General features: G+C 50.2%; 1 protein-coding gene and 2 long non-coding RNA genes across 3 annotated transcripts; 2 read left to right on the forward strand and 1 right to left on the reverse strand.

The window, feature by feature from the left end:
- Window positions 300-5,274, forward strand: LOC110260741 (basic proline-rich protein-like). The gene is given in 12 exon segments (XM_021092348.1): window positions 300-623; window positions 2,477-2,859; window positions 2,911-3,012; window positions 3,096-3,332; window positions 3,384-3,399; window positions 3,537-3,560; window positions 3,593-3,667; window positions 3,670-3,808; window positions 4,058-4,391; window positions 4,394-4,532; window positions 4,535-4,916; window positions 5,073-5,274. Coding segments are annotated over 12 exon segments (2,097 nt in total). The 5' UTR covers window positions 300-559.
- On the reverse strand, window positions 9,293-12,408 carry LOC110260743. The gene is made up of 2 exons (XR_002344106.1): window positions 11,725-12,408; window positions 9,293-11,583 (listed from the first exon to the last, which is right to left on the reverse strand). It is a non-coding gene; the product is annotated as an uncharacterized LOC110260743 (long non-coding RNA).
- On the forward strand, window positions 12,462-19,927 carry LOC106507516. The gene is made up of 3 exons (XR_001303546.2): window positions 12,462-12,834; window positions 15,816-16,018; window positions 18,407-19,927. It is a non-coding gene; the product is annotated as an uncharacterized LOC106507516 (long non-coding RNA).

Here is a 27,039-nt window from a genome sequence, read left to right on the forward strand (position 1 = left end):
CCCGTGTGTGCACGACAGCACTTTTCCACATACGTTTCAAAGACAGACAGAGAGGATGTGTGTATCAGCAAGACGTTTTGCTACCTAGCATATACATATGGACAGACAGGCCATGAGTGATGGAGCCCGGGCCACGATCATGGCCAGAGATATTGACCAGCGTCGTCTGGGCTACAGGATCACGGCCAACACACAGACACGCAGACACATGCACAGCCCACACACCAACAGCTCCACGAAGGACAGAGCAACAGTCTCAGGGAACAGATGGCAGTCAAAGGATGACAGAGCAACTTTGACGTCTGCGCCGATGGCTTGGACACTGTTCCTTCACAACTCGGGCTCAAGTCACATGCTGCACCTTTGAGAAATGACACACGGACACCCTCTTACCCCCTCCATCCTGCTGGGCTAAAGCTCAGCTCTAACCTTTCCATCCAGTGATGAGGTCCGCCCAGCACGGAGCTCAAAGATACCATTGTCCTGCTGGTCTTTATAAAGGAAGCTGCCTGGATTCTCCCAGGACGGAGCTGAGAACAACCGCAGCACTTCCTCCAAGATGCTGCCGATCCTGCTCTCAGTGGCCTTGCTGGCCCTGAGCTCAGCTCGGAGCCCGTTTTTTGGTAAGCACCAAGAAGGGGGGGGGGCGTTGCTGAGACTCTGCGTGGGGTTCGTTAGATGCCACGGGAGTGAGGGTGCTGGTAGAGAAGGGGCGGGGGAGGTGGAAAGCCTGGGCTGCAGGTGCTTAAGGCAAGGATAAGGCCCCTCACACCCTGGCTGACGCTACATAAAGTGTACCTGGAACCCCGTACAGAGTCTTGAACCACAGACTGACAAGGGAAGACTGGCATTTCTGCACACGTCTCACTGACTCGACTGTGAGGGATGCACTGCAGGGAGGCCCGACCAATACAGAGAAGTGTCCTCAGGAAGGCATTACAGTCATCAGAGCAGGAAGGGGGAGAAGTGGCCTCGCGAGAGGGGTCACACACATGCAGGAGGGGACGCCCGGGTCAGACTTTTTACTGAAGCGAAAGGGATCAGGACCCTCAATCTCTCTAGCTCACTCTCCACAGAGACACAGAGATCCCAGGGCCCAGGGGTTGCAATTTGCTCCCATTCACACGCCCCATTCCATAGTGCTGTGGAAGGTGGTACCCGCGTGTTGACTCCCGGTCACCCCACCTGGGTGAGGCCATGTTAATGTAGGTCAAGTGTCTCATGTGGACGGAGAGCAGAAGGACAGGAAAATAAGACACAGAAACACCCAGCACTTTACCTGAACCAGCATGAGGGTAGACCGGAAACCAGGGGGACAGGAAAACCAAACCAAAACGAAAACCCAGGGCCTCCTCTCTTTGGAGTCTGTGGTGGACCCTCAGCATAAGAACCACCCCGTCACCCCTTCACGTCGTCCTCCCTTTGCCACGGCATCTTGCAAAGGGTGTGTGGACAAGGTACTTGGGGCATCTTCCAAGGCATCTGGCATGCATTTTGCGCTTTATCTTGTGCTTTTCTTCCTTGAAGGCAACAGTGCAGGATTTCCCAGCCTCCTACCAGATAGGTCATCTCAAATCCTCCATCGACTTCCTTTCTTTTTTTATCTTTAGCAACTGCTCTGTTCTAGAGTGTCTTGTCGTTTTCACTGTCTTGTCACGACTGGATGAATGTTAGTATCCCAGAGGATATAGGCCATTCTTTACCAGCCGCGACTCAGGGACCCACGAGCAGGGCCCTAAGGTGCATAACAGAGATGTGTAGCTTGGATGCCACAGAGTATGCGGCCTGCTCCCTCAGGCCAGAAATGACAGCTGAGGGAGGAGAGCAGAGGGAAGCAGCTCAAATTCTGCCTCCTCCAGTCTACTGAGCACCAAGCCTTCCAGTGTTCTCGTTGTCCCCAATGCCCCTCGGTGTACGTATATGGTTTATGGAAAAACGCAAAGAACTGGGGTCTGGGTGGCTTTTCTCTCTGCCTCTCCATTCAACTGTGTCCTTGTGCCAATGAAAATTGGCCATGATTATTCAGCAAATCCTGTGTGGGCCATCACGTTGTCTTTCGTTCTCTCTCTCAGTATTTGATCCACCTCGGCTTGGAGTATGAGGCTTCCACACAGGCACTCAAGTGACCAGGGTTGGAATCACAGTTGGCAGGCTATGTCCGTGACTCAACAAGTAACTGCCAATGTTTCACTGCGTTAGCTTTTCTTCTGTCCTTGGAGACCTCCCCTGGGAATTCTGAGACCTCCAACATCTCGCTTGCCCAATTTAAGGGACACGCTCTTTGCCAGAGCAAAGCTCTATTAAGACTCACTAAAGTAGTGTCTGCAGAGGATGGAGGCAGTGAGGAGGAAGGTTGTTGGTAGAAGAGAGGCAGGCTCAGCAGAAATGGACTAGCTGACAAGGTGTTCAGGGTTCAAAATGTGAGGGGGCATGTACCACCTACAATGTGCCCTATTCCTGTGTCCGGTCTCTACAGATTTAGAGGATGCAAACTCAAACTCCGCTGAGAAGTTTCTGAGACCACCTCCTGGAGGCGGACCACCCAGGCCCCCTCCTCCTGAGGAAAGCCAAGGTGAGGGACATCAGAAGAGACCACGACCACCTGGTGACGGACCGGAGCAGGGACCAGCCCCACCTGGTGCCAGACCCCCGCCCGGACCGCCCCCACCCGGACCGCCGCCACCCGGACCCGCCCCACCTGGTGCCAGACCCCCGCCCGGACCGCCCCCACCCGGACCACCGCCACCCGGACCAGCCCCACCTGGTGCCAGACCACCGCCCGGACCGCCCCCACCCGGACCACCCCCACCGGGACCAGCCCCACCTGGTGCCAGACCCCCGCCCGGACCACCGCCACCCGCTGGCGGACTCCAGCAGGGACCAGCCCCATCCCATGTTGGACCAAAGAAGAAACCACCTCCACCCGGTGCCGGACACCCTCCCAGACCACCCCCACCTGCTAACGAATCCCAGCCGGGACCCAGACCTCCGCCGGGACCACCATCACCACCCGCTAACGATAGCCAGGAGGGATCACCCCATCCGCTGACGGACCCCAGCAAGGACCAGCCCCATCCGGTGACAAACCAAAGAAGAAACCACCCCCACCCGCTGGCCCACCCCCACCACCACCACCCCCACCCGGACCACCGCCTCCTGGACCAGCCCCACCTGGTGCCAGACCCCCGCCCGGACCGCCCCCACCCGGACCGCCGCCACCCGGACCAGCCCCACCTGGTGCCAGACCACCGCCCGGACCGCCCCCACCCGGACCACCCCCACCGGGACCAGCCCCACCTGGTGCCAGACCCCCGCCCGGACCACCGCCACCCGCTGGCGGACTCCAGCAGGGACCAGCCCCATCCCATGTTGGACCAAAGAAGAAACCACCTCCACCCGGTGCCGGACACCCTCCCAGACCACCCCCACCTGCTAACGAATCCCAGCCGGGACCCAGACCTCCGCCGGGACCACCATCACCACCCGCTAACGATAGCCAGGAGGATCACCCCCATCCGCTGACGGACCCCAGCAAGGACCAGCCCCATCCGGTGACAAACCAAAGAAGAAACCACCCCCACCCGCTGGCCCACCCCACCACCACCACCCCCACCCGGACCACCGCCTCCTGGACCAGCCCCACCTGGTGCCAGACCCCCGCCCGGACCGCCCCACCCGGACCGCCGCCACCCGGACCAGCCCCACCTGGTGCCAGACCACCGCCCGGACCGCCCCCACCCGGACCACCCCACCGGACCAGCCCCACCTGGTGCCAGACCCCGCCCGGACCACCGCCACCGCTGGCGGACTCCAGCAGGACCAGCCCCATCCCATGTTGGACCAAAGAAGAAACCACCTCCACCCGGTGCCGGACACCCTCCCAGACCACCCCCACCTGCTAACGAATCCCAGCCGGGACCCAGACCTCCGCCGGGACCACCATCACCACCCGCTAACGATAGCCAGGAGGATCACCCCCATCCGCTGACGGACCCCAGCAAGGACCAGCCCCATCCGGTGACAAACCAAAGAAGAAACCACCCCCACCCGCTGGCCCACCCCCACCACCACCACCCCCACCCGGACCACCGCCTCCTGGACCAGCCCCACCTGGCGCCAGACCCCCGCCCGGACCGCCCCCACCCGGACCGCCGCCACCCGGACCAGCCCCACCTGGCGCCAGACCCCCGCCCGGTCCGCCCCCACCCGGACCGCCGCCACCCGGACCAGCCCCACCTGGCGCCAGACCCCCGCCGGGACCTCCACCACCAGGACCACCGCCACCCGGACCAGCCCCACCTGGTGCCAGACCCCCGCCACCACCACCCCCACCCGCTGAGGAACCCCAGCAGGGACCAGCCCCATCCGGTGACAAACCAAAGAAGAAACCACCCCACCCGCTGGCCCACCCCCGCCACCACCACCCCCACCCGGACCACCGCCACCCGGACCAGCCCCACCTGGTGCCAGACCCCCGCCGGGACCTCCACCACCAGGACCACCGCCACCCGGACCAGCCCCACCTGGCGCCAGACCCCGCCCGGACCGCCCCCACCCGGACCACCGCCACCTGGACCAGCCCCACCTGGTGCCAGACCACCGCCCGGACCGCCCCCACCCGGACCACCGCCACCTGGACCAGCCCCACCTGGTGCCAGACCCCCGCCCGGACCGCCCCCACCCGGACCGCCGCCACCCGGACCTGCCCCACCTGGTGCCAGACCCCCAACGGGACCTCCACCACCAGGACCACCGCCACCCGGACCAGCCCCACCTGGTGCCAGACCCCCGCCTGGACCGCCCCCGCCCGGACCGCCGCCACCCGGACCCGCCCCACCTGGTGCCAGACCCCCGCCTGGACCGCCCCCACCCGGACCACCGCCACCCGGACCCGCCCCACCTGGTGCCAGACCCCCGCCACCACCACCCCCACCCGCTGACGAACCCCAGCAGGGACCAGCCCCATCCGGTGACAAACCAAAGAAGAAACCACCCCCACCCGCTGGCCCACCCCCGCCACCACCACCCCCACCCGGACCACCGCCACCCGGACCAGCCCCACCTGGTGCCAGACCCCGGCCGGGACCTCCACCACCCGGACCACCGCCACCCGGACCCGCCCCACCTGGTGCCAGACCCCCGCCCGGACCGCCCCCACCCGGACCGCCGCCACCTGGACCAGCCCCACCTGGTGCCAGACCTCCGCCCGGACCTCCCCCACCACCCCCAGGTCCCAGCCCACCAAGACCTCCACCAGGCCCGCCACCCCAGTGACCCGGAATTCAAGGACAGGTATGATCCAGTTTTCTTTCCTCCCCTGGCCTGAAGCCCTGCAGGTGCAGAACTCTTCAGTGTTTTTCTTGTTTTGGTCATGCCCATGGCATGTGGACGTTCCCTGTCCAGGCATTGAACCTGGCCTGGCAGCGGTCACCACAGCCACCGCACGGACATTGCTGGGTCTTTTACCTGCTAAGCCCGCAGGAAGCGCCTCAAACTTTTGGGTGTCCCTGAAGCAACTGGAACCATGCTGAACCTGCCTAGCCCCAGGCCCGAGTTTTCAGACATCCCGGCATAGAGTAGCAAGCCTTGGCAGGTTTCACATCCTATCCGAGGTGATTCTCCACCCTCAGAAGCAGACAAAAAGTGCCTTTCCCCAGTCATGACCTGTCTTACTCAAGTGCGCTGGGAACGAGCAAGGAGAGCTGTGCTCTGCCTTGGACCTCTCGTCCCCTCGTCCTCAGGCACACTGTCTTTCTGTCTCAGGTTTCACCTGACCAGGCCTCTCCGGTCCACTGTCACTGCGAAGCAATACTGGAAATACATACGGCTGGATGCTAGCTAGTTTAAAAACCTCTCCAGCATGTGCTCAAGTTAAAACTAGTAAAGAGAAAGGCAAGAGGCCACCTCTCAGAGGCATAGCACATCCTCCCTCCCCACTTCCTTCCCGAAAGGGTACTCCGGTTCACGCTGTGGGACACCTCCCTGGACACATTTCTACCTATTTAAGTGCACACGCTTCTTTAGCCACACAGGAGAGCATACGTCTCGATTGCTAATTTCAAATAACGCATTTCTTAGAACTCTGCCAGGCAAGCTCATGGACCTCGGTGGAGCTATCTGGACCCTTGTTTTTGTTGCTGCGGTTTTGTTTTAGCACGGCACACCATCCATTACCTGGCTGTGCCGTGGTTCCTTTACACACCACCCCTACCAGGCTGGAGTCATTCTGGAATATACGGCAGGAACTGTTTTGTTCACACACCACACACGTATGCACATTATAGACAGCAATTCAGAGAGATGCAGCCTAAGAAGGATCTGGCCAACAACAGTGCAGAGCCCATTATCTGCTGGGTACCTTCAGGCCAGGAACGAAAAGGAACGAGGCAGGGAAGAGGAGGAGGAGGAAGAAGAGAAGGACAAATGTCGGGCTCTCGCCCGCTTCCCTTTAGTGAGTGGCCGGCGTTATAAAACCACCTGCCACACCTCTATGACCTTGCTTTTCTGTGTTCCAGAAAATGAGCGCGAAAACACCCGTCCTTCGGAGAGCCGTGACATTGGAATGTGACGGTTGAGCTTCGATTACCAATAAAATCATCTGCATCCAGTTTCTAAGTGCCCCGTGTCATTCTGGGTGTTTGGGAGGCTGACATTCGAGGGCCAGGATCGTGGCATAGGAGCATCCAAGACCCTGTGTCACTCTTGCGTCCAGCAGGTTTCCTCCCGGACCGCATGTCTACAAAGCATTTCTGCTTCGTCCTTTGCTTGCGGAAAAGAATGTTTCTGTCCTTTTCTACCTGCCAGGGCCTCCTCCTCCTCCCCACTGACCACCGTATTCACAAGCCAGGGGCCTGTCCCTGCCCTTCCCTGGGTTCTGCAGCACCAGTGTACCTACGGTGTTATGACTTTCACACCTTTGACTGAGATTCTAGGAATTTTAGGGAAACAAGGAGAATAAGCCAACGTGAAGGAGCTGCACAGGCTGAGGAAATCCTTAAACTTGCTAAAGTAATTCACCCTGCCGCGAGGGGCACAAACGTGACGCGAGGTCCCGTTCCCTCCAGCCCACCGTACCCATCCCCCCTTTTGATCATGGCTGAGTGTTCACCCTCCCTCGTTTTCTCCCTCCCCGCTCTTTGGCAATCCTGAGTGCGTTTCATAAAGGAGGCACTTTTTGTATTCGAAAAAGCGAGGTGTCTGGATCAATCACAGCGGGCTAACCTGCTGTAAGAACAGACAGGGCAGACAGTCAGAAGGCCTCGTGGAGGGATCAGCACCATTAGCCACGACAGTGGCGCTGCAAGGGTCGGAGCCCCTCCCCGAAGGCCGCTCCAGTGTGTTGGCGGCTAGGGGTGCCGAGTCTGAATCAGTGAGGTTCTGAAATCCTGGAAGAGGGGAACCGCCCTCTCCGGATTCCGCAGTTCACCAGGCAGGCCGCGGTTAAAGGCCACTGGGGATTGATGCCATGCACGCCTCAGATGACCCCAGGGCCACCATCCACCTCAGAGCTTCGCAATTTTCACGATGACTAGGCAGTAAAGCAGCATACACCCAGACACCAGCCTGACTTTCACCCTTGGGCCTTCAGCCTTGTCTTGCCTGGTCCAGTACATTCCCGGACATGGAGCTGTCGGCTTGAGAAGATGATCAAGAAGCCAGATGCCACTGGGAAGCACGCTGACCGTCTCTCACAGCAGCCAGAGTGCCTGCTCTGTAGTCACCCTTATTCATTTTCACGTTGGTTACTGCGTAGTTCCCCTGGTGTCTGCTTTGCTTGTGTGCTCTGGCTATCACTCCTGTGTACCGCACATCTGAGAAACGTCTATCTTCTTCTGAATCTTGAACGTCTTTCACCTGAATCTCTATCTCTCGCTCTGACTCTGCTGAATTCTAGTCAACTGAGGCTACACTTAGGCATTTCAGGGTCCTTCCTCCTCACGCGGCAGGTAATGTCCCTGAAGACACCAGGGCGGGTGGGTGTGCCCGGTTATGAGTCATCTGCTGCTCTGTCTTTATCTCCCCACGGGTCTCCAGTGGTTGGCCCCACAGTGGCACCGATGATGACTTTTGAGGCTCTAGCTGGTTCTGCTTGTCAGGCAACCTGTCACCATCCCATGGTGTGCCTCTGTCCAGTCTCTCTGCTTCGGCCATTTTCCAGGCCAGTTCATACCTCTCTCGTTCACCTGGGAAAAGACTGTGCCAACGGGGGCAGAGAGGGACCGTTGGTCCAATCGTCTTTGTTCAGTCATTTCCCATCCACTGCACAGCTTCTGACTGGGCAAGCAGGTTCCTGCACAGGGTTTCAGCTGAAGGCCATCCACAGATAGCCTTGGCGTCATTCTTCCAAGCGTCTTGGACAGACTGATATTTCCTCTGGCAAACCTCAAAATCCTATAGGTTTGGGGTGTGGGCCAGGTGTAGTGGGAGCTTAACAGAGCCTAAAATGCATTTCTCTCCATCGCTTTCCCCTGAGGCATTCTTCTTTGTCCCTAGGCCCAGGGAATTTCTTTGTGACCGGAAACCCTTGCTCTTCAAGTATTTCTGAAGCTTCCAGGCCAAAAATAAACGTCCTCCTCTGTGTATTTTTGCAGCTTCGAATACCTTTGAGCGTAAGAGAATTATGGTTGTAGCCGGTGAGTCCATAGTTCAGCTAAAAATGTGGAGCCGGTTGCCACGTCTGAATTACCAAGTGAGATGCACATGGGAGTTTCCCTAAGGAATGGAAAAAACTGGGCTCATCAGGACTGGGTGAGGCTATGGAACAAGGAGGAACCCAGGCCAGGATGGAGGGACGAAGAATTCCGATGACACAACAGGGAAAGGATGTTTGAAACTCAGATTACCTGCAATGCTCACAAGGAGCAAGTGCATCTGAGGAGGATCACATTCTGCACAGGGATTATGGAAGGGAAAAGTGACAAGCAGAGGTGTTATGGGAGTGCTCAGCTCTCAGGAAAAGGACAGCGCAAGTGGGGGACTGACGACAACAACAACAACTACTAAAATAAGAAGTTAGGTAAACTAAAGAGGCAGGAATGTTCTTCTCAGAAAAATATCCTCCTTTACCACACTCTTCTATCCTGGCAGCCTCCAGTCAGGTTCAGAGCTTTTGCGCCTATGGCCTGAACCCATCAGCTCACAGAAACTAGCAGTGCTTCTCAGATGTGTGGAAAACCCGTTGGAAGTGGGTTTTCTCCCAAATTCCGTCACAAGACTCCTGACTGAGACCATAAAGAAAAGGCACATGCCTCATGAGCTCTTCTTAGAGGCAGCATAGGTTAAAAGGAGAATATTTTAGAAAGGAGGGCTTTCTCACGGACAGTCTCATACATGGGACGTACACGGAGTTGTTGTTGTTGTTGTTGTTTTTTTTTTTTAGGTCCACACCCGAGGCCTATGGAGGTTCCCAGGCTAGGGGTCAAACGGGAACTGTAGCTGCCGGCCTACACCACAGCCACAGCAACGCTGGATTCTCAACCCACTGAGCCAGGCCGGGGTCGAACCCGCGCCCTCATGAACGTTAGTCAGATTCGTTAACTGCAGAGCCACGACGGGAACGCCGGCGTGTACAGAGATTTTAACTGGAATTTGATTAGCAGTCTTAGGGCTTTGTCAGTATGTTCCCCGACAAGAACTACATTCCATCTTCCCCCTCCATGTCATCTCCTCTCCCCAGGGTCCCCAAGATCCCATGTTCTTCACTTTTCCTTTTAGGAGAGTCCATCTTTCCCCGACAGACGTGAGCTGTGCTGCTCCGAGTCTTGTTATGACTCTTAAAGGGGAAACCTTAAGCTTTCGCGGGCTGCTAAGGCGGGCTGTCTGGGTCGTGAGGGCCATACCAAGCGGAGGGACAAGGTCCACGTCCAGGAATGTGGGTGCTCAAGGGACTTTTCTGAATCTTTCCTAAGGTTCACTGTGGCTACAGCTTCACTTTTGGAAAAATAATCTTGGATGCCGATAATGTGACTAACGACTTTTATCACAGACCCATAGGGTGATTCCACGTGAAGGAACTCAAAAGCCTCCTGCCCTGGTTTTACAGATATGCCCCCAAACTACTGCACACTCCTCCTGTCAAGTGAGGGAACCTGATTTCCCTTTCCATTAATGCGGACTGGACTGGCTTCTATGGTTACCACAGGCCCAAAAGTACTGGGATGTGCTTTGTGACACACGGTTACGGAAAGATGGTGACTTCCATTTCTGCTTTGTCCCAGCATGGCTTGCTCCGGGGGGCAGCCGGCCCTGTGAGCCGGAAGCTCGCTGGTGTGCTGTGAGGGCATCGGGCCTATGAAGAGGTCCACGTGGTGAGGAACTGAGGACCACGTGCCACCGTGAGGGAGTGTGGAAGCAGGTCTTCCTCTGGCGGAACCTGAGAGGACAGCCCTAGAGGACGGCCTGACTGCCACCTCCTGCAAACCCTGAGCCACAGTCACCCATCCAATCCACTCCTGGACAGGGAACCCACCGAAATCATGAACCAATGGATGCTGATGGCTCAAGCTGCTAAATGTGGGGGTAGTTGCTGTACCGCAACAGACAAGCAAATCTCCCCTCGTTACTCTCTTGTCCTTTTCAAAGCAACACCACTTGGGAGAAACTCAAAGGGGAGAACTCCCTAAGGACAACGCATCTATTTCCGGAGGTTGGCCTCTACTCTTAGAGTCACCACATAGGATGTCAGGTGCTAGCGTTGTTGTTATCTATGATAGTTGTTGCCAACTCAGGAATGGATTATTTTTTTTACCCTTTTCTGACAAATGAAGGGTTATTTGGCTTCCCAGTTCACCCTACCACCAATGCTATCTGTCAAGAGGAGTCCATGGTCTGCAGAAATATACTTTACTGAACGAAGAACTTAAAATCCAAAGCTCCCAATCGGGAAGTAGGAGACCTCCTGTAATTTCAAGCACGCTCAAGTTCCCAGAAGCAGATGAATTGCATCCTTGCTCATAGGGAACTTGTAGATAGGATCTGAAAGACAGAACATTTTGAGTTAAACAAGTTCCAGGAAAGAAGGGCGCATGAGGAGAAGGGTTTAGAATCCTGGCTCCATCCAAAGTGGAACAAAATAATACAAGAGAGAACGGCAACAACAACAACAAGTGAAAGCGTGGGGGATTGTCAGTGCTGAAACCATAGGACATGTTGATTTGGGGGGCAGCCTGCCCACATCCTTGTCTCCGGGGAAAGTACTTCAAGATGTGGCATCCCATTAAAGCTCCCCATCATAGGTGCCCAAACCCCAGGCCACCGAGCTTGGTATAGGTCTGGGCCCACCATAATACTTAGCTTTACTCCCAGGCATCGGCTGAGCAGCTGGCATTGACTGGAGCCTCCCTGGTCACTGTCTTCCAGAGATTTCATATCTGAGTGAGCCGTGAAGATGCGGGGACGGCATACGGAGCTCATACGCAGTCATCCTGGCAGCCGCATGGGAAGACGGAGGCGTTAAAGCCTTCTCATAACACGGAGCCATTAAATCCACGCATATTGGACCTCTCTGTTATGTGCATGTTCCCTTTCCCCTTTTCCGCATCAGCGAATTTTCGTTGGGGTTCTTGCCTCTGGAACCAAAATGTTCTGGGGGCAAGAAAAGATACAAATTGTGACCCACAACATTTGAGACATTCCTGCCAGACCCAAAGAGTTTTGGACTTCCTTTGATAAGAAAGCACAGATTTTTGTCCACCAACTGATGGTCCTTCTGCCAAATTCTGTTACCTTGACTTTCTGAAGCTGGAGGAGGGGCTGCAACAGGAGTCCCCTTCTGCCCCTTTGGGAGCCTCTTTTTCTGTCACAGACCAATTGGACTGGAGCTGCTCTGAGTGGGTGCGGTTGGGGGTAGGAGGGCTGCAAAGGAGAGTAGATATCTCAGGCCATTTTCTTGCAAGCCGGCTTAGGGGGCACTTGGTGCTTTCTGCCACTTTCAGCGAGCAGAACACACGAGGGTCTCCTGGTCAGAGCTTGGGAGCACCACTGACAACAGGTCCTAAGACCACGTAGGTGTATGATTCACTTTGCTGTAAACCCGCGAGGCTAGGGCGACACTGTAAATCACTCTTCCCCAATAAAGCAGTTTCAAAAAGTAATACGTCTTGAGGAAGAACAAAACGCAGAAACACTTGCCGGTTGTAGTAGGACGTGGGGAGGCCCGGCTCTCCCGGGCCGGACCTAAAACGCGCCAGAAGAGGCATGGACACGGCTGGCTGGCGAGAGGGTCGGCCCTTCGGGTTCCGCCCCGGGGCTCGCGCCTCTGCCGCCGGCCGGGCGGTGGTGTGTGGCAGGCGGGGGTGCGCAACGTGTGCCGCCCTGCTTCTCCCGCCGGTGCCCCACGGGTCCAGCGGCCTCGGCCCTCCCCAAGGGGCAAGCCTCAGGCCTGGCCGCCTGGGCGCGCGGCTCGCCGGAGGCCCGCCCCGCGGCCCGGGCGGGGGAGGGGGCTTCGCGCGCCGCCCCGCGCCGCGCTCGGGGCGGGAGCGCGCCTTGCCCGTCCCAGGGCGGTTTCCCCTGCCGGGCTCGAGGGCCCTGCCTCAGGCGCCTGCCCGCTGGCGCCGTTTCCCGCTCCTGCGAGCGCCGGGGGATCCCCCTCACGGTGCGGGGGCTCCGCGGGCCGCGCTCTGGGGGTGGAGAGGGGAAGGGTGACCCTGGGGGTGGAGGCGGGGGTTGCCTCGTCGTGCTCCTTCGCGCGGCGTGTCGGGGGCACCGACTTGGCTGCGCCCGCGCCCTGGGTTCCCTTCATCGGGTTCGCGGGCGCGCGCACGAGGGATGGCTGCGGCGGCGGCGGCGGCCCGGCGACGGGAAGGAGGCTCTGTGCGCCTCCAGGAAAGTGCCCAGGTGAGGCGGGCGGGTGTCCCTGAGGCTGCGCAAGCGTTTCCCTGTTGCCCACAAAGGCGAACGTTGGCCCCACTGGTACCCGAACTGCAGGCCACGGCCCAGCCACGAACTGGCATCTCCGGAAGTGCCTTGGTGGACCCGCTGGGGAGACGCTGTGTGGGGCGCGAGGCGCCTTTCTCATGAGAAAGCCTCCTCTAGCGAGCAGAGAGGGAGCCTTGAGTGTGGGACCCCCCAGCCGCTGCTCCTCTCAGGGGTGCGGTTGCCATGTGGACCACAGCCACAGCCTGTGCCCAGAACCCCTCACGTCTGCCCGAGGGGCACGGCGCCGAGACAGAAGTTAGAGAAAGAAAGTAGAAAGCGGAAAAGAATTTCTTTACAAAAAGACTTGTCCAAATTAGGCGAAGTGCATTTGTATCTCTAGAGGAAAGGGAGACCAGAGGGAGCAGTTTGAGGACAGAAAGCTGAAATTTCTTGTTTCACTTGGTGGATACCAAAGTCAGGCTTGGAAGTCTCTCAGTTCAAAGCGACAGTCAACAGCGTATGAAGTTTTGAACTAGATTTAAACATGCACTACTGGAGAATCAAGTTTAAGGGCAGTCTCTTTGGTGCAGTTAACTTTGTTTCGGCCACCTGCTGGCTCAGTTGGAGTTAGTTGTGTGACATAGTGTGTAAGAAGTTAAAATCATTCAAGGGAAGAACACTGACTGACAAGCCCTGGAGGGAGGATGGTTCTAGCTCTGAAGGAGTGTTCCTCAGATCCCTTCCTGCCAGGCTATGCGGGTTGTCAGAGTTTCCCAGGGATGCTTGGGGATGGGCTCTGTGCCACCATGGAGGTGTCCCGAGGAGATTTTCATCACTGGCGGAGTGTCGGGGGCAGGGACCCGGCTGCGCCCGCGCCCTGTGTTCCCTTCACCGGGTTCGCGGGCGCGAAGACAGATGGAAGTGCCAGGTGCAACCCAAATATACTTTTGCTCCCCGTGTTAACAACACCCCCCCCCCCCCCGCCCTGGCAGGTTTCTTTTTAAATGCTGATTTCCTCGTGTCCATTGTAAATGTGTCTGTTAGGCCAGGAACTCTTCCCAAGTTTGTGAGAAAAGGGAGGGAGGAGTTAGCAGTGTGTCGTGATGGAGCAAGTATTGCCCCAGGAAACAAAGACACCAGAAGATGCTCTTAAAAAACAAACAAACAAACAAACAAACAAAAAAATAGACAGAGTGACTGTTTTCCCTTTCTTTTTAAAACTTGTAAGACGCATTGTCAGAGAATATTGTTGTCTGATATTTTGGGAATGCAGTCTGAACAGTTTTCATTTAGGAGCCTTTAATTTGTTAGCAATGTTATGTCTATGGTTCTTCCCTGTCGTCATAATTAGGAAGTGCTGAAGGCGATCTCTGCAGGGCTTTTCTGTATGCTACCTCAATACTCTGTGTCTTCTAGGGTAGATATTATTATTATGAATATCCTCATTTTATGGGTGAGGAACCTGAGGCTCTGAGAGTCGAAGGAGCTTGCTAAAAATGCAGTGCGAACAAAAAACAGAGAGGCTAGAAGCTGATGTCCGAAGGACTCCAAATTCCTGCTGGCTTTTTAACATATGGCATGCTGCCTCGTTCATGAAGTACCCTCAGGTTTCCTTCGAGAGTGGTGGGGGATCTAGGCAGGGAGAGACTTGGGCAGTGAATCAGAAACAGAAAATGGGGATGAGTGGGTTTGAGGGAGAAGGAACCTAGAAGCAAGCTTCCTTCCCTAGCAAAGAGGATCAGTTATTTTGGCCATCTTAAGGATTCTTCCCTTGGGTTGAGCACCTGCTTCACCTTTGCAGTCTTTCCTTGTTTCCCTCACATTTTCAGACTCTCAGGAAAAGGTCTGAAAATGATGAAAAGCACTGCGTTCTTGGTGTGGAATCCAGGGGAGGTGAGAAACAATGGAGCTTTTTGACTCGCAGCTGGCTTGTGCATAAAGATGTCATTGGCAAGGAGGTAGACAGCCTGGAGAGATCTGTTCCTGTCCCCGAATCAAAAAGCAAAGCAGAAACGTTTTCCAGGAAAGTGTTCCTGGAGGAAGCCTGCTAGAAACATCCATAAGAAGGGGTCTCGGACGTTCCTATGCTGTGTTCGTGGCCCTCACATCCCAGACTCGCAAACACCCAGAACGACACATGGCGCTTAGAAACGGGAGGCTGGCTGATTGTTTTATTGGTAAATTGAAGATAGCTTGCCTCGTTCCAATGTCATGGCCTTCTGAAGGGCAGGTGTCTCCCTACTCATTGTCTGAAACAAACAAAAAAGGAAGTTCAGAGCGGTTTGGCCGGTGGTTCCTTGTCCCTACCGGTAATTGGCAATTGAAGGGAGGTCGGTGAGAGCCCATCTTCTCTCTCTCTTCTTCTTCCTCCTCTCCATTCCTTCCTAATTCCTCTTTGTGTATGGTTTGTATGCAGCTAACAGAGAGTGGGCTCAAAATTGTTGCTTGCAAGATGAATGAAAAAGATTCTTCTGAAGTTCTTTAGCTCTTGAGTGCTGTGGATGATTCTTAGTACGTCTTTACAGAACTATTCACTGGAACCTATCCTATAGCAGCAAAAGCCTGCATCCAGCCTAAGTGTCCACTGATGGCGGTTTGCTTAAAGGGATCATGGCACAGCCAGGCGATGGGCTGGGGTAGACTTGAAAAGAAAAGGGAGAGGGGCCAACTTGATCCCTGTGGCTCTGGGCAACGACATGGACGTGTTCTGCGAAATAAGTAATTTGAAGTGAGCAGCGTATAGGGCTGCATATGAAGTATGAGAGCACTTGTGGATCAAAGAAGAGGGTAGGTATTTATAGAGGCCTAAGCGCTTCCAAGGGTTGTTCACAAGACTTGACTGTGGTGGCTTTGGGGGAAGCTTGTGGGGAGGGAAGATGTGATCTGCCTTTGCAATTTGGCCTCATATCTTTGTTTTTGGTTCTCTTTTCTGTTCCCTTGAATGTAAATGAATGTAATAGGAAATATTTAAAAGACCTGGAAAACACCGACCAGGATGAAAGCTAAGGTGTCACTGGCAGCACCACTGGACCTGATAGGCCTGGTCAGCTGGAAACCTGAGATGGGAAGGCACTGAGCCTGAGGAGGAGGAGGAGGAGGAGGAGAGGAGAGGACGAAAGGCAGACGCTGCTCTACTTGCTCATTACCAGCCCAGATGAAGAAGGTAATCATCGGGGAAGAGGCAGTTTGGGGGCCATGGTTCTTACAGTCAGAATCGCCCTGGCCGGTCTGTCAAAAATATGCAGGCTTGCTACTCTCTAGCAGGGAACGGAATAGAAGTCATTAGAACTGGTATCCAGGCCTGTGCAGTTTCAAGCTGTTTCTGGTTGATTCCGTGACACATTAAAGTTTCAGACCTGTAAGGCTTAGGGCCCTCGATCCTCCCTGCCACTGAGTTCCAGATTACCGGGGTGGCTGTCCTGGGCGGGCCTTTATGGTTTCCCCCCTGGGTGGGGGTGGTCTGTGGTGTTCTCAGGAGGAGGTGGAGGAGGATGGTGATGCTGATGATAATTTTGATGTTGTCCTGATTGGGCTGGTTCTTGTTTGAGGTCCATAATCTTGTCACGGTGGTCTTTGCAGAGGTCCATCACCTTTTTCTCGTTATCCATGCATAGTTCCATCACCTTAGGTGGTGGTTCTTGATATAGTCCATGACCTTGTTGTGCTGGTCTCTCTGGAGGTTCATGACCTAGTGGGGTAGTCCCTGTGGAGGTCCATGTCCTGATGGGTTTGGTCCCTGATCAGGTCCATTACCTTGTGGGGTGGTCCCTGTCGATATCCTTGACCTGGTGGGTGTGGTCCTGAGGAGGCCCCTGACCTTCTTTGATTGGTTCCTGTGCAGGTCCATGACCTAGTGTGGGTGGTCCCTGAGGATGTCCATGACCTTCTAGGGGTGATCCATGGTGAGGTCTATGACCTTGTGGTGGGGGTCTCTGTGGAGGTCTGTGACATTGTGGGGCTGTTCCCTATGAAGGTCCATCACCTTCGTTTTCACCATTAGGAGGGGGTCTATTTGGTGGTCCTCTAGGTCCCCCAGGAGGTTGTCTGGGAATCTGTTCATGGGAGCTCTGATTTGAGTTGTCTACATCCATAAAGTATGGAACAAGGATCGAAGAACTTGGTGATGGAAAGTGTTCCTCTCCTTTTGATCTTTGGTCACCCTGTCAGGCAGTCTCTTCCGTCAGAACCTGTATCTCAACTAACAGCTACCTTCTTATTCACAGAGTCCTTTTGCAGTACTCTTGTTCATCCAGATGCTAGTGATATTGAGTCTTATTTGTTTGCTTTGGAGAAAAATATGTATCTTAAATTTGGAAAAAAGATACTGAAGGAGTTCCCGTTGTGGCTTGGTAGGTTAAGAATCTGACTAGTATCCATGAGGATGTGGGATTGATCCTCAACCTTGCTCCGTGGGTTAAAGGCCCAGAGTTGCCATGAGCTGTGGCTAGGATCTGGCGTTGCTATTGCTGTGGCATAGGCCAGCAGCTGCAGCTCTGATTCAACCCCTAGCCTAGGAACTTCCATATGTTGTGGGTGCAACCCTGAAAAAACAATAACAAAAAAACCCCAAAATGAAACAAAACAAAATATGTAGATTTATTAGAATTTCCAGAGTATATCTCCAAGGACAGAAGAAAAGCTAAGGCATTATTGATGTCTGTTGTGTTGGCAGTTATATTTTGGGCCACTGACATAGCTTGCCAACTGTGACTTTTAAGTCTGACTACTTGAGTGTACAAGTGAAGCCCTCTAGCTCCAAGACCAGATGGAAAAATACTAACATATACAGAGAGAAAGACAAAGTGATGGCTCATATAGGATTTACTGAATAACTGGTGATGATTTTCTTTTTTCTTTTTTTGACTGAATCCATGGCATGTGGAAATTCCCAGGCCAGGAATCAAATCCTAGCCCTTGTTGCAACCTACACCACCCTGTACCACAGCTGCAGTAAAACTGGATCCTGTACACACTGCACTGGGCCAAGGATTGAAACCATGCCTCAGCAGTAACCCGAGCCACTACAGAGAAAATGCCAGATCATTAACCTACTGTGCCACAGTGGGAACTCCTAACTGTTGCTAATTTGAATTAGGTATAGGGACATTAGAGAAACAGAGAAAAAAGAACCAGACCTAGTGTGTGTGTATCTATCTATCTATCTATCTATATTTTTTTTGCTTTTTTAGGGCCATACCCATGGCATATGGCGGTTCCCAGGCTAGGGGTTGTATTGGAGTTGTAGCTGCCTGCCTACATCATAGCCACAGCAATGCAGGATCTGAGCCGAGCTTGTGACCTACCCACAGCTCATGGCAATGCTGGATCCTTAACCCACTGAGTAATGCCAGGGATTGAACCCGCAACCTCATGGTTCCTATTTGGATTAGTTTCCACTGTGCCACAACAGGAACTCCATCTGTGCATATTTCTTTAAACCACATATTTAAATAGAGGAACATTGGGGGAAAAGGAAACAGTTGAGGGGTTGGTTCTTAGTAGGATGGAGGAGGCAGAATTATAACAACTTCCCTCTTCTGTCCTCTCTCAGCAGTCGCTTCTGGCCTGAGGGAACTGGCAGCATACTACTGTGTCATCCAAGCTCTATATCTCTCTTACTCAAGTTAGCGCCGTGTCATGGATCCCTGAATCATGATTGGTAAAGAATATCCTATATCTTGAAGGGCACTAACAATCAATTCGTGACAAGACAGTGATGATAATAAGACACTGGAGAACTGACAAGGTGCTAAGGATGAAAAAAAAAAAAGAAAGTTGTTGAAGGATTAATGAAACTTACCTGATACGATTTAGGAAGATCCTACATCGTAGCCACCTAGGAAAAGAAGCAGAAGATGAAGCACAAAGTAAGTTCCAAATCTTTGAGGGCACGCAACTGTTCTACAGGGACAGGGACCCTTCTAACCACACCTTGTCTATCCCCTAAGTACCTGGTCAACACAACCTGTGATGCTGTTGCAAAGGCAGGAGCTTGTGAAATGGTGGCAGGGTGGTTTTTATGCTGAGGATCCACCACAAACTCAAGAGAGAGGAGGCCCTGTTTTTTGTTCTTATTACTGTTTCCCCCTGGTTTCCGGTCTACCCTAATACTAGTTCAGGTAAAGTGCTGGGGTATTTCCATGTCTTATTTTCGTGTACTTTTGCTCTCCTTCTTCATGAAATACTTTACCTACGTTAACATGACCTCACAGGTGGGGTGACCAGGAATCAACATGTGGGTACCACTTTAAACAGCACTTTGGAACACTGAATACAAATGGGAACAAAATGAACCACTGGGCCTCAGAATCTCTCTGTCTCTATGGAGAGTGAGCTAGAGAGATTTATGATCCTGATCCCTTTCACTTCAGTAAACAGTCTGATCTGGGCATCCCCTCCTGCATGTGAGTGACCCCCTCTCACAAGGCCACCTTCTCCCCCTGCCTGCTTTGATGACTGTAATGCCTTCCTGAGGAAACTTCTCTGTATTCATCTGGCCTCCCTGCAGTGCATCCCTCATAGCCTAGTCAGTGATATTTTTGTAGAAATGCCAGTCTTCCCTTGTCATTCTGTGGTCAATCTGTAGCCCAAAATACAGTTGGTCAATATCTCTGGCCATGATTATTGCCCAAACTCCACCATTCATGGTGTTTATGTGCCTGTGTATATGATAGGTAGCAAAACATCTTACACATCATCTCTGTTATTCTTTGAAATGTATGTGGAACATTCATATTGGGCACACATGGATGGCAGAAGGTTGACCCTCAGCCTGCTCAGGCCCCCATAGTTCAAACAGGATTCTCTGTCTTAACTTGATGTTGTAAAAAAGGTAACCAAAGACTTTATTTCTGTAAATAACTTTAGCTGTTCTGATATTTAGTAAAGACCAAGGTAGATACAGAATCCACCATGGAATTTCTAGAATAGAACAATATGAATACACAGTTCCTTGAATAGATCCTATCATTTTATATGTCTAAGTCTTATCCCATACTCTTTCCCTTTTCTAGAATCTTTGGTAAGATTTATCTGGTTTATTCCTGCTAAGAAATATATTTTTTTTTTTGTCTTTTGTTGTTGTTGTTGTTGCTATTTCTTGGGCCGCTCCCACGGCATATGGAGGTTCCCAGGCTAGGGGTCAAATCAGAGCTGTAGCCACCAGCCTACGCCAGAGCCACAGCAACGCGGGATCCGAGCTGCGTCTGCAACCTACACCACAGCTCACGGCAACGCCGGATCGTTAACCCACTGAGCAAGGGCAGGGACCGAACCCGCAACCTCATGGTTCCTAGTCGGATTCGTTAACCACTGCGCCACGACGGGAACTCCAGAAATATTTTTAAACTCCTGTCACCTACTGATAATTTAGTGACTAGTTAAGAGCATATGCCGCCACTTATTCCAGAACAAGTATAGGGTTTGTGTCACTGTTCAATTTTAGGGCAGTGTTGCTTCGGGTATCAGAGGGAGGACCATGCAGCTGGAAAGCCTAAAGGCAGGCTGTTGACTACTGTTATGTGAGAGGGGCCTGGTTTCTGCATCTGAGTGTCAGAGTCTGGGCCTTGCTGAAGGGCTGCCAGTAACATTTCAGGGCGGCTTCCTGATACGGTGGGGTTTCCTCCAGATACCATTGCCCTGGCAAGGTGACCGGGCACATTGCTTCCTTCTCCTGGCATAGCTACGGCTGTCGTCCCGAAAAGGGACAGCCGTTGGCAGTGTGGGAAAGCAGCATGGCCCCCGCTGGGCTTGTGCGAGGAAAGGAGTAGCTTCTTGGGCTTCACAGGTCCCATTACCGTTTTGGGAGGACTGTCTCTGGTTTCCTGAGACAGTTTTGTGGAAGAGGATGTGGAGAGGCCCCATCCTGCCCAGGTGGCTTCTGGTCGCCCTTCAAGTGGGAAAGGAGGGTCAGCGGGAAGGAAGGGAAGGGAGTGGAGTGGCAGCAGACGTGGGTGGGGGCTGTGGAGGGGGCGGTCCTGCCGGAAGGCAGGCTTCCCTTTGGCGTGGTGAGGACTGGAAGACAGCAGAAAAGTCTTCAAAATATCACTCAGCTCAGGACCTTTCACTCCCCTTCTCCGATGTCAGCAGTGCAGGAAAGAGATTAGTGAGGTGCGACGGGATAAATATCAGCTCTGAACTCGGCAGGCATATGGAGGTTCCCAGGCTAGGTGTTGAATCAGAGTTGTTACCGCCACCCTACATCACAGCCACAGAAAGGCCAGATTCTTAATCCACTGAGCCAGGCCAGGGATCGAAACTGCGTCCTCATGGATGCTAGTCAGATTCATTTTTGCTGAGCCATAATGGGAACTCCTAGGTTTCTTTTTAAATACTGATTTTGTTATGCCCACTGTAAAAATGTCATTTAACCCAGGAATTTTTCCTCACTTTTAAAAAAAATGAGAGTGTGTAGAAGTTGTCAGTGTACCATGACAGAATAAATACTAGAAACAGTATCCCAGTTGAAACAAAAAACACCACAAGAGAAGTTATGTAAAATTCCTGCCAATGATGAAGTTTAAGGTTAAAGGAAAGGAGAGAAGAGTTGATAGCTTGGAGCAACATAAGTCCTTTCTTTGATAAATCTTCCAAACAATCCTTCTTCAAGTCCCTATTCTAACCATTTGTAACAATCTGTCCTTTTTGGTTTTTCATCTGAGATATTGGAAATGTGTTTATTAATACCCTTTATCATGAGCTACACTTCCCTTCTTGATTATATATATAGTCTTTATGGCCATAACCACAGCATATGGAAGTTCCCAGGCTAGGGGTGGAATCAGAGCTGCAGCTGCTGGCCTACACACAGCCACAGCAACATGGGATCCGAGCCTCCTCTGCGGCCTACTACACAGCTCACAGCAATGCTGGATCCTTAACTCACTGAGCTAGGCCAGGGATCGAACCCTTGTTCTCATCAATCCTAGACAGATTTGTTACCACTGAGCTACAATGCGAACTCTTCCTTCTTGATTTTTAAGGGATTTCTATTAGGAAGAAGTCCAAAATTTTAAAGCCTTTTCTATGGCTACTGAAAGGCAATGCACTAGAATTTAAGTGCTTGCGCACAGGAAAGTCCTATTGACAAAGACTTATAAGCCTATGAATTCAGAGTATTTTCTTTGTGCTAATATAAAACATGAAATATATCTGAGCATGTATAGCCATATGATTATAGCTTTGCACACACTCAACCCAAATGTATTTCAAGTACTTATTAATTATGTTATTAAATAAACTTTACTGTTCAAGAGTAACAAATTTCCTGCTTTCTTTTCCGTATGCTTCTTCTGTTGTTAGTCTGTTTTTGTGTGACATACATAGTTAATAATTATTTTCAACCATCTGAAATTTATTTCCTTATGAAGCACAATAAGAATGTAACCTTAATTAAATTTTTAAATGCATAAATAGCTTGTCTGGGTTAAATTGTTTTTTTTTGTTTTTTGGTTTTTTTTTTGCCCTCACCCATGGCATGTGGAAGTTTGTAGGCTAGGGAACAAATCTAAGCCACAGCAGTGACGATGCTAGATCCTTAACTACTAGGCCACCAGGTAACTCCTGGGTTAAGATTTTTATATTTTTCTATTAATGTTGGTAACTAATCAATATATATTGTTTTCCTGTGGACACAATGCAAATCCCCTCTGTATGATATTTTTTCCCTTTTCCCCCACCATATCATTTCCCAGTCATGTCTGCTTTAAAAAAATTATTTTTAGGTTAAAAAATTTATCTTAGATGTTATTATTAAACTTTAGTCTTACATGTTATTTCTGATTTCTTTTAAGTTTTATATCTACTTTTCATTTTTTGGGGGGGTGGGGCCCAAACCTGTGACTTGAGCTGCGGCAGTAACAACCCCAGACACTTAACCCACTGTGCCACAAGATAACTCCACATCTACTTTGTTAATAGTTATTGAGACTCTATTTCTTTCTTTACTATTGTTTTTTGGCCCCTTTTGTGTTTTAATGAACAATTTCTTTCAGAAATCACATTGCATGTCAGAAATGTCCTTATTTGCTTTAAAAATCCAATTGTTAGATTTTTTTTTTTTTGCTTTTTAGGGCTGAATCTGTGGCATATAGAAGTTTCCAGACTAGGGGTCCAATTGGGGCTGCAGCTGTGGGCCTACCCCACAGCCACAGCAATGCCAGATCTGAGCCACGTCTGTAATTTATGCCGCAGCTCATGGCAATGTTGGATCCTTAACCCACTGATCGAGGCCAGGGACCAAACCTGCATCCTCATGGATATTAGGCGGGTTTGTTACCACTGAGCCGCAGGGGGAGCTCCTAGATATCTTTTTTTTTTTTTTTTTTGCTTTCATTTTCAGGGCCATACCTGCAGCACATGCAGATGCCAGGCTAGAGGTCTAATCAGAGCTACAGCTGCCAGCCTATGCCACATCCACTGCAACACCAAATCTGAGCTGCGTCTCCAGACCCACACCCCAGCTCAGGGCAACAGCCGGATCCTTAACCCACTGAGTGAGGCCAGGGATTGAACCCGCAACCTCATGGTTCCTAGTCAGATTTGTTTCCACCTCGCCCCAGTGGGAACTCCGGGAACTCCTAGATATCTTAATTTATATAATTATCTCTCAGGGAGTTCCTATAAGAATTCAGGTTCAATCCCTGGCCTTGCTCAGTGGGTTAAGGATCCGGCTGTTGCCCTGAGCTGTGGTGTAGGTCGCACTCTGGCTCTGGTCTCATGTTGCTGTGACTGTGGTGTAGACCAGCAGCTGCAGCTCCATTTCAACCCCTAGCCCAGGAACTTCCATATGCCGCAGGTGTGGCCCTAAACAGCAAAACAAAAACAAAAACAAAAACAAAAAAACTGTCTCTCAGGAGCTTGGGAAAACTACTGTATTACCTTTTAGCTGCAGAAATTTCAAATTAGAAGTCTAAGGTCAATATGATGCTCATGTATTTACTGACAAATTTCTACTTTTTAGTTTTCTATTTTACATTTTCGGGATTTTTAGAATTTTCTCTTTATATTTTTATTCCAAAATTTCTCCAGAATCTTTCTGGGAGTGTTTTTTAGCATTATTTTCTCTCAGCACTTACTTAATCTGTAGTCATTTAACTTTAGAAAAACTTTCTTCTATTATTTCATTGATTATTCTTTTTTTCCCTCATTTTGGAATCGCTATTAAATTTTTATTAAAAAATTTGAATCTATTGTCTATCTCTCCAAAATTTTCTTTTACACTTTTTTCTCTTTGGTCATTTCTGGTGTACTCTGGAAAAAAATACTTTATCAGTTTCTTTACTTCACTAAGTCAATCTTTTTGTGTTCATTCTGCTATTTGGACTATTTAATTTAAAACAATACTTTAAGTTTATTATAATTGTTTTGCATCTATTAAAGCGTCCTGCTTTCCTAAATTTAGTGTTCCTGAGGATACGGTTTTATTTACTTTTTCTTTTGGTCTCTTCTTCATTCCCTTTTCTAGAGTAGGAGGTGGTATGGAGTAGGTTTGGTTTTGTGTTCAATAGCTCCTTTAAACAATGTGTGCTTCTTTATATGTTTGATAAAAGTTAGGGAATCACTGTGTTTATGAGGGGAGGTCTAGATTGAACTGTATAGTTGGAGTATATATCTTCAGGCCCATAGAGAAATCCTGTTTGCATCAGTGAATATACTTCATGATAATAAGACCTCCATTAAAAGTGTTTGCAACACAGTATTTAAAGGAAAAGATTATACTTTTAAAGTAGTTATTATTGGAGGCTTAAGCTTGTTCAGATTTGGCCTATGTGTGATTCCAGTCTTGGATATTTTCGATTTGTTGCTCTCCACCTTTCCCACAACTATTTGGTTTCCAGGGGATAAAAGAATGCTTAATTTTCCTTGGGACTTTCAAGCCACTGACTATCACTCTACAGATTTTGAACCTGGAATTTGTTATTTTTCTACATGCACAAGCAATAATCTCTCTGGCCAAAAGAGATTGTGAGATGTCATGAATTTTATGATACAGACTGATTTCAGAGAATCAGTAAGGAAGAAACATATCTTGAAATCAATGAAATATTTTGTTTAAGAAAAATTGTTGAAAGAAATGAGCAGAAACACTATAAAATCACAATAGCTTTATAAACCTTTGTCATTTTTTTTTACAGATGTGGTAGACAAAAAGAGCTATAGATGATATACTTTAACAAATGATAGCACTGTTCTACTGTGTTAATGTATCCGATAATATTCCCTAAAGAAATTTAATCATTTTCTGTAGTGCCTACAGAATAATGACCATTATTCACCTTTTATTACAATATTCTTTGGACTGTTGTTTGTAGATCACCTGCATCAGAACCCCTTGAGATATTTATTAAAAATGCAAATTTCCAGACTCCATTAGAGACATACTAAATTAGTATCTATAGGATTAGAACTCTGGAAATTTTATTTAAAGAAGCACCCAGATGGTTTTGATACACTTTAAAATTAGAGAATAGCCATACAATTAGACTCCTAAGACAAACTCAACGAATTATAAAACAAAGTTAGTAAGCTTCCTTCTTGTTTACTATGAAATACAACTTAGAATCTAGTAATCAATTAACAACATGAAAATTAAAGGGAAAACATTTTTTTTTTTTGAGTCTAGGTTTTCTTTTTTTTTTAAGGGAAAACATTTTTAAGAAACTTTTAGATTAAACACAAATCAAATCTGAAATCACAGACTACTCAGGAATTTATAAAAATGGGAATCCTATATGTTCATATCTGTGGATTCTGCCAACATTTTACTTGTAAAATATCATGAAATTAGGAGTTCCCTTTGTGGCTCAGTGGGTTATTCATGAGGAAGTGGATTCGATCTCTGGACTCGCTCAGTTAGTTAAGGATCCTCTGTTGCTGTTAGCTGTAGTGTAGGTTGCAGACATGGCTCTGATCCTGGCTATGGGGTATGCCGGCAGTTGCAGCTTCAGTTTGACGCCTAGCCTGGGAACTTCCATATGCCACAGGTGCAACCCTAAAAAGCAAACAGAAAAAAAAAAAGAAATTAAATACTCTATTACTAAACAAGATATTAGGAAAATAAGTGAAGTAAATATTAAATTCAAGATAACTGTGGAGTTCCCATCGTGGTGCAGTGGAAACGAATCCCACTAGTATCCATGAAGATGTGGGTTCGATCCCTGGCCTTGCTCAGTGGGTCAGCGATCTGGCATTGCCATGAGTTATGTGTAGGTCACAGATGTGCCTCAGATCCTGTGTTGCTGTGGCTGTGGTGTAGGCTGGCAGCTATAGCTCTGATCGATCCCTAGCCTAGGAACTTCCATATGCCATGAGTGCAGCCCTAAAAGGCAAAAAAAAAAAAAAAAAAAAAAAAAAAAAAAAAAAAGAGAGAGAGAGAGAGAGAGAGAAAGAAAAAGGGCAAAAGAACTACAAAATAAACCCAATAAAACAGGCAAACATATAAACCTAAAATCATAATAAAAATAAAAGCAGAATTTTGAATGAATCCAAGACTGTTATTTATTGCAGTAAATAAGTAAAATAATAAGCTAACTCAAGAAAGAAGCCCTGATAGATAAAATGAAATCAACTTAAAAAATACGTAGTGCAACTGTATGCCAACTAATTTTAAATTCTGAATAAAACAGACTGTTACTAAAATAGAAATTAATACAATTGAGTCAAGATTATATGAATAAACCAATATCCATGGATGAAATTGAGAAAGTTTTTTAAAAATAAGAGATAATTTCCTCTATTAAAAAGACAGTTCAGGAGTTCCCATCGTGGTGTAGTGGTTAACAAATCCGACTAGGAACCATGAGGTTGCGGGTTTGATCCCTGGCCTTGTTCCATGGGTTAAGGATCCGGCATTGCCATGAGCTGTGGTGTAGGTCGCAGACGTGGCTCAGATCTGGCGTTGCTGTGGCTGTGGTGTAGGCCAATGGCTGCAGCTGCGATTCGACCCCTAGCCTGGGAACCTCCATATGCCACGGGAGCGGCCCAAGAAAATGGCAAAAAGACAAAAAAATAAAATAAAATAAAAAAATAAAAAGACAGTTCAGAGAGTTCCCTCTATAGCCCAGCAGGTTAAGGATCCAGCATTGTCTCTGTAGCAGTGCCAGTTCAATCTTTGGCCTGGTGCAGTGGGTTAAGGATCAGGTGTTGCTGCAGCTGTGGCATAGGTCGCAATTGCAGCTTAGATTT

The sequence above is a fragment of the Sus scrofa genome, chromosome 5 (assembly GCF_000003025.6).
Source record: "Sus scrofa isolate TJ Tabasco breed Duroc chromosome 5, Sscrofa11.1, whole genome shotgun sequence".
Taxonomy (NCBI): domain Eukaryota; kingdom Metazoa; phylum Chordata; class Mammalia; order Artiodactyla; family Suidae; genus Sus; species Sus scrofa.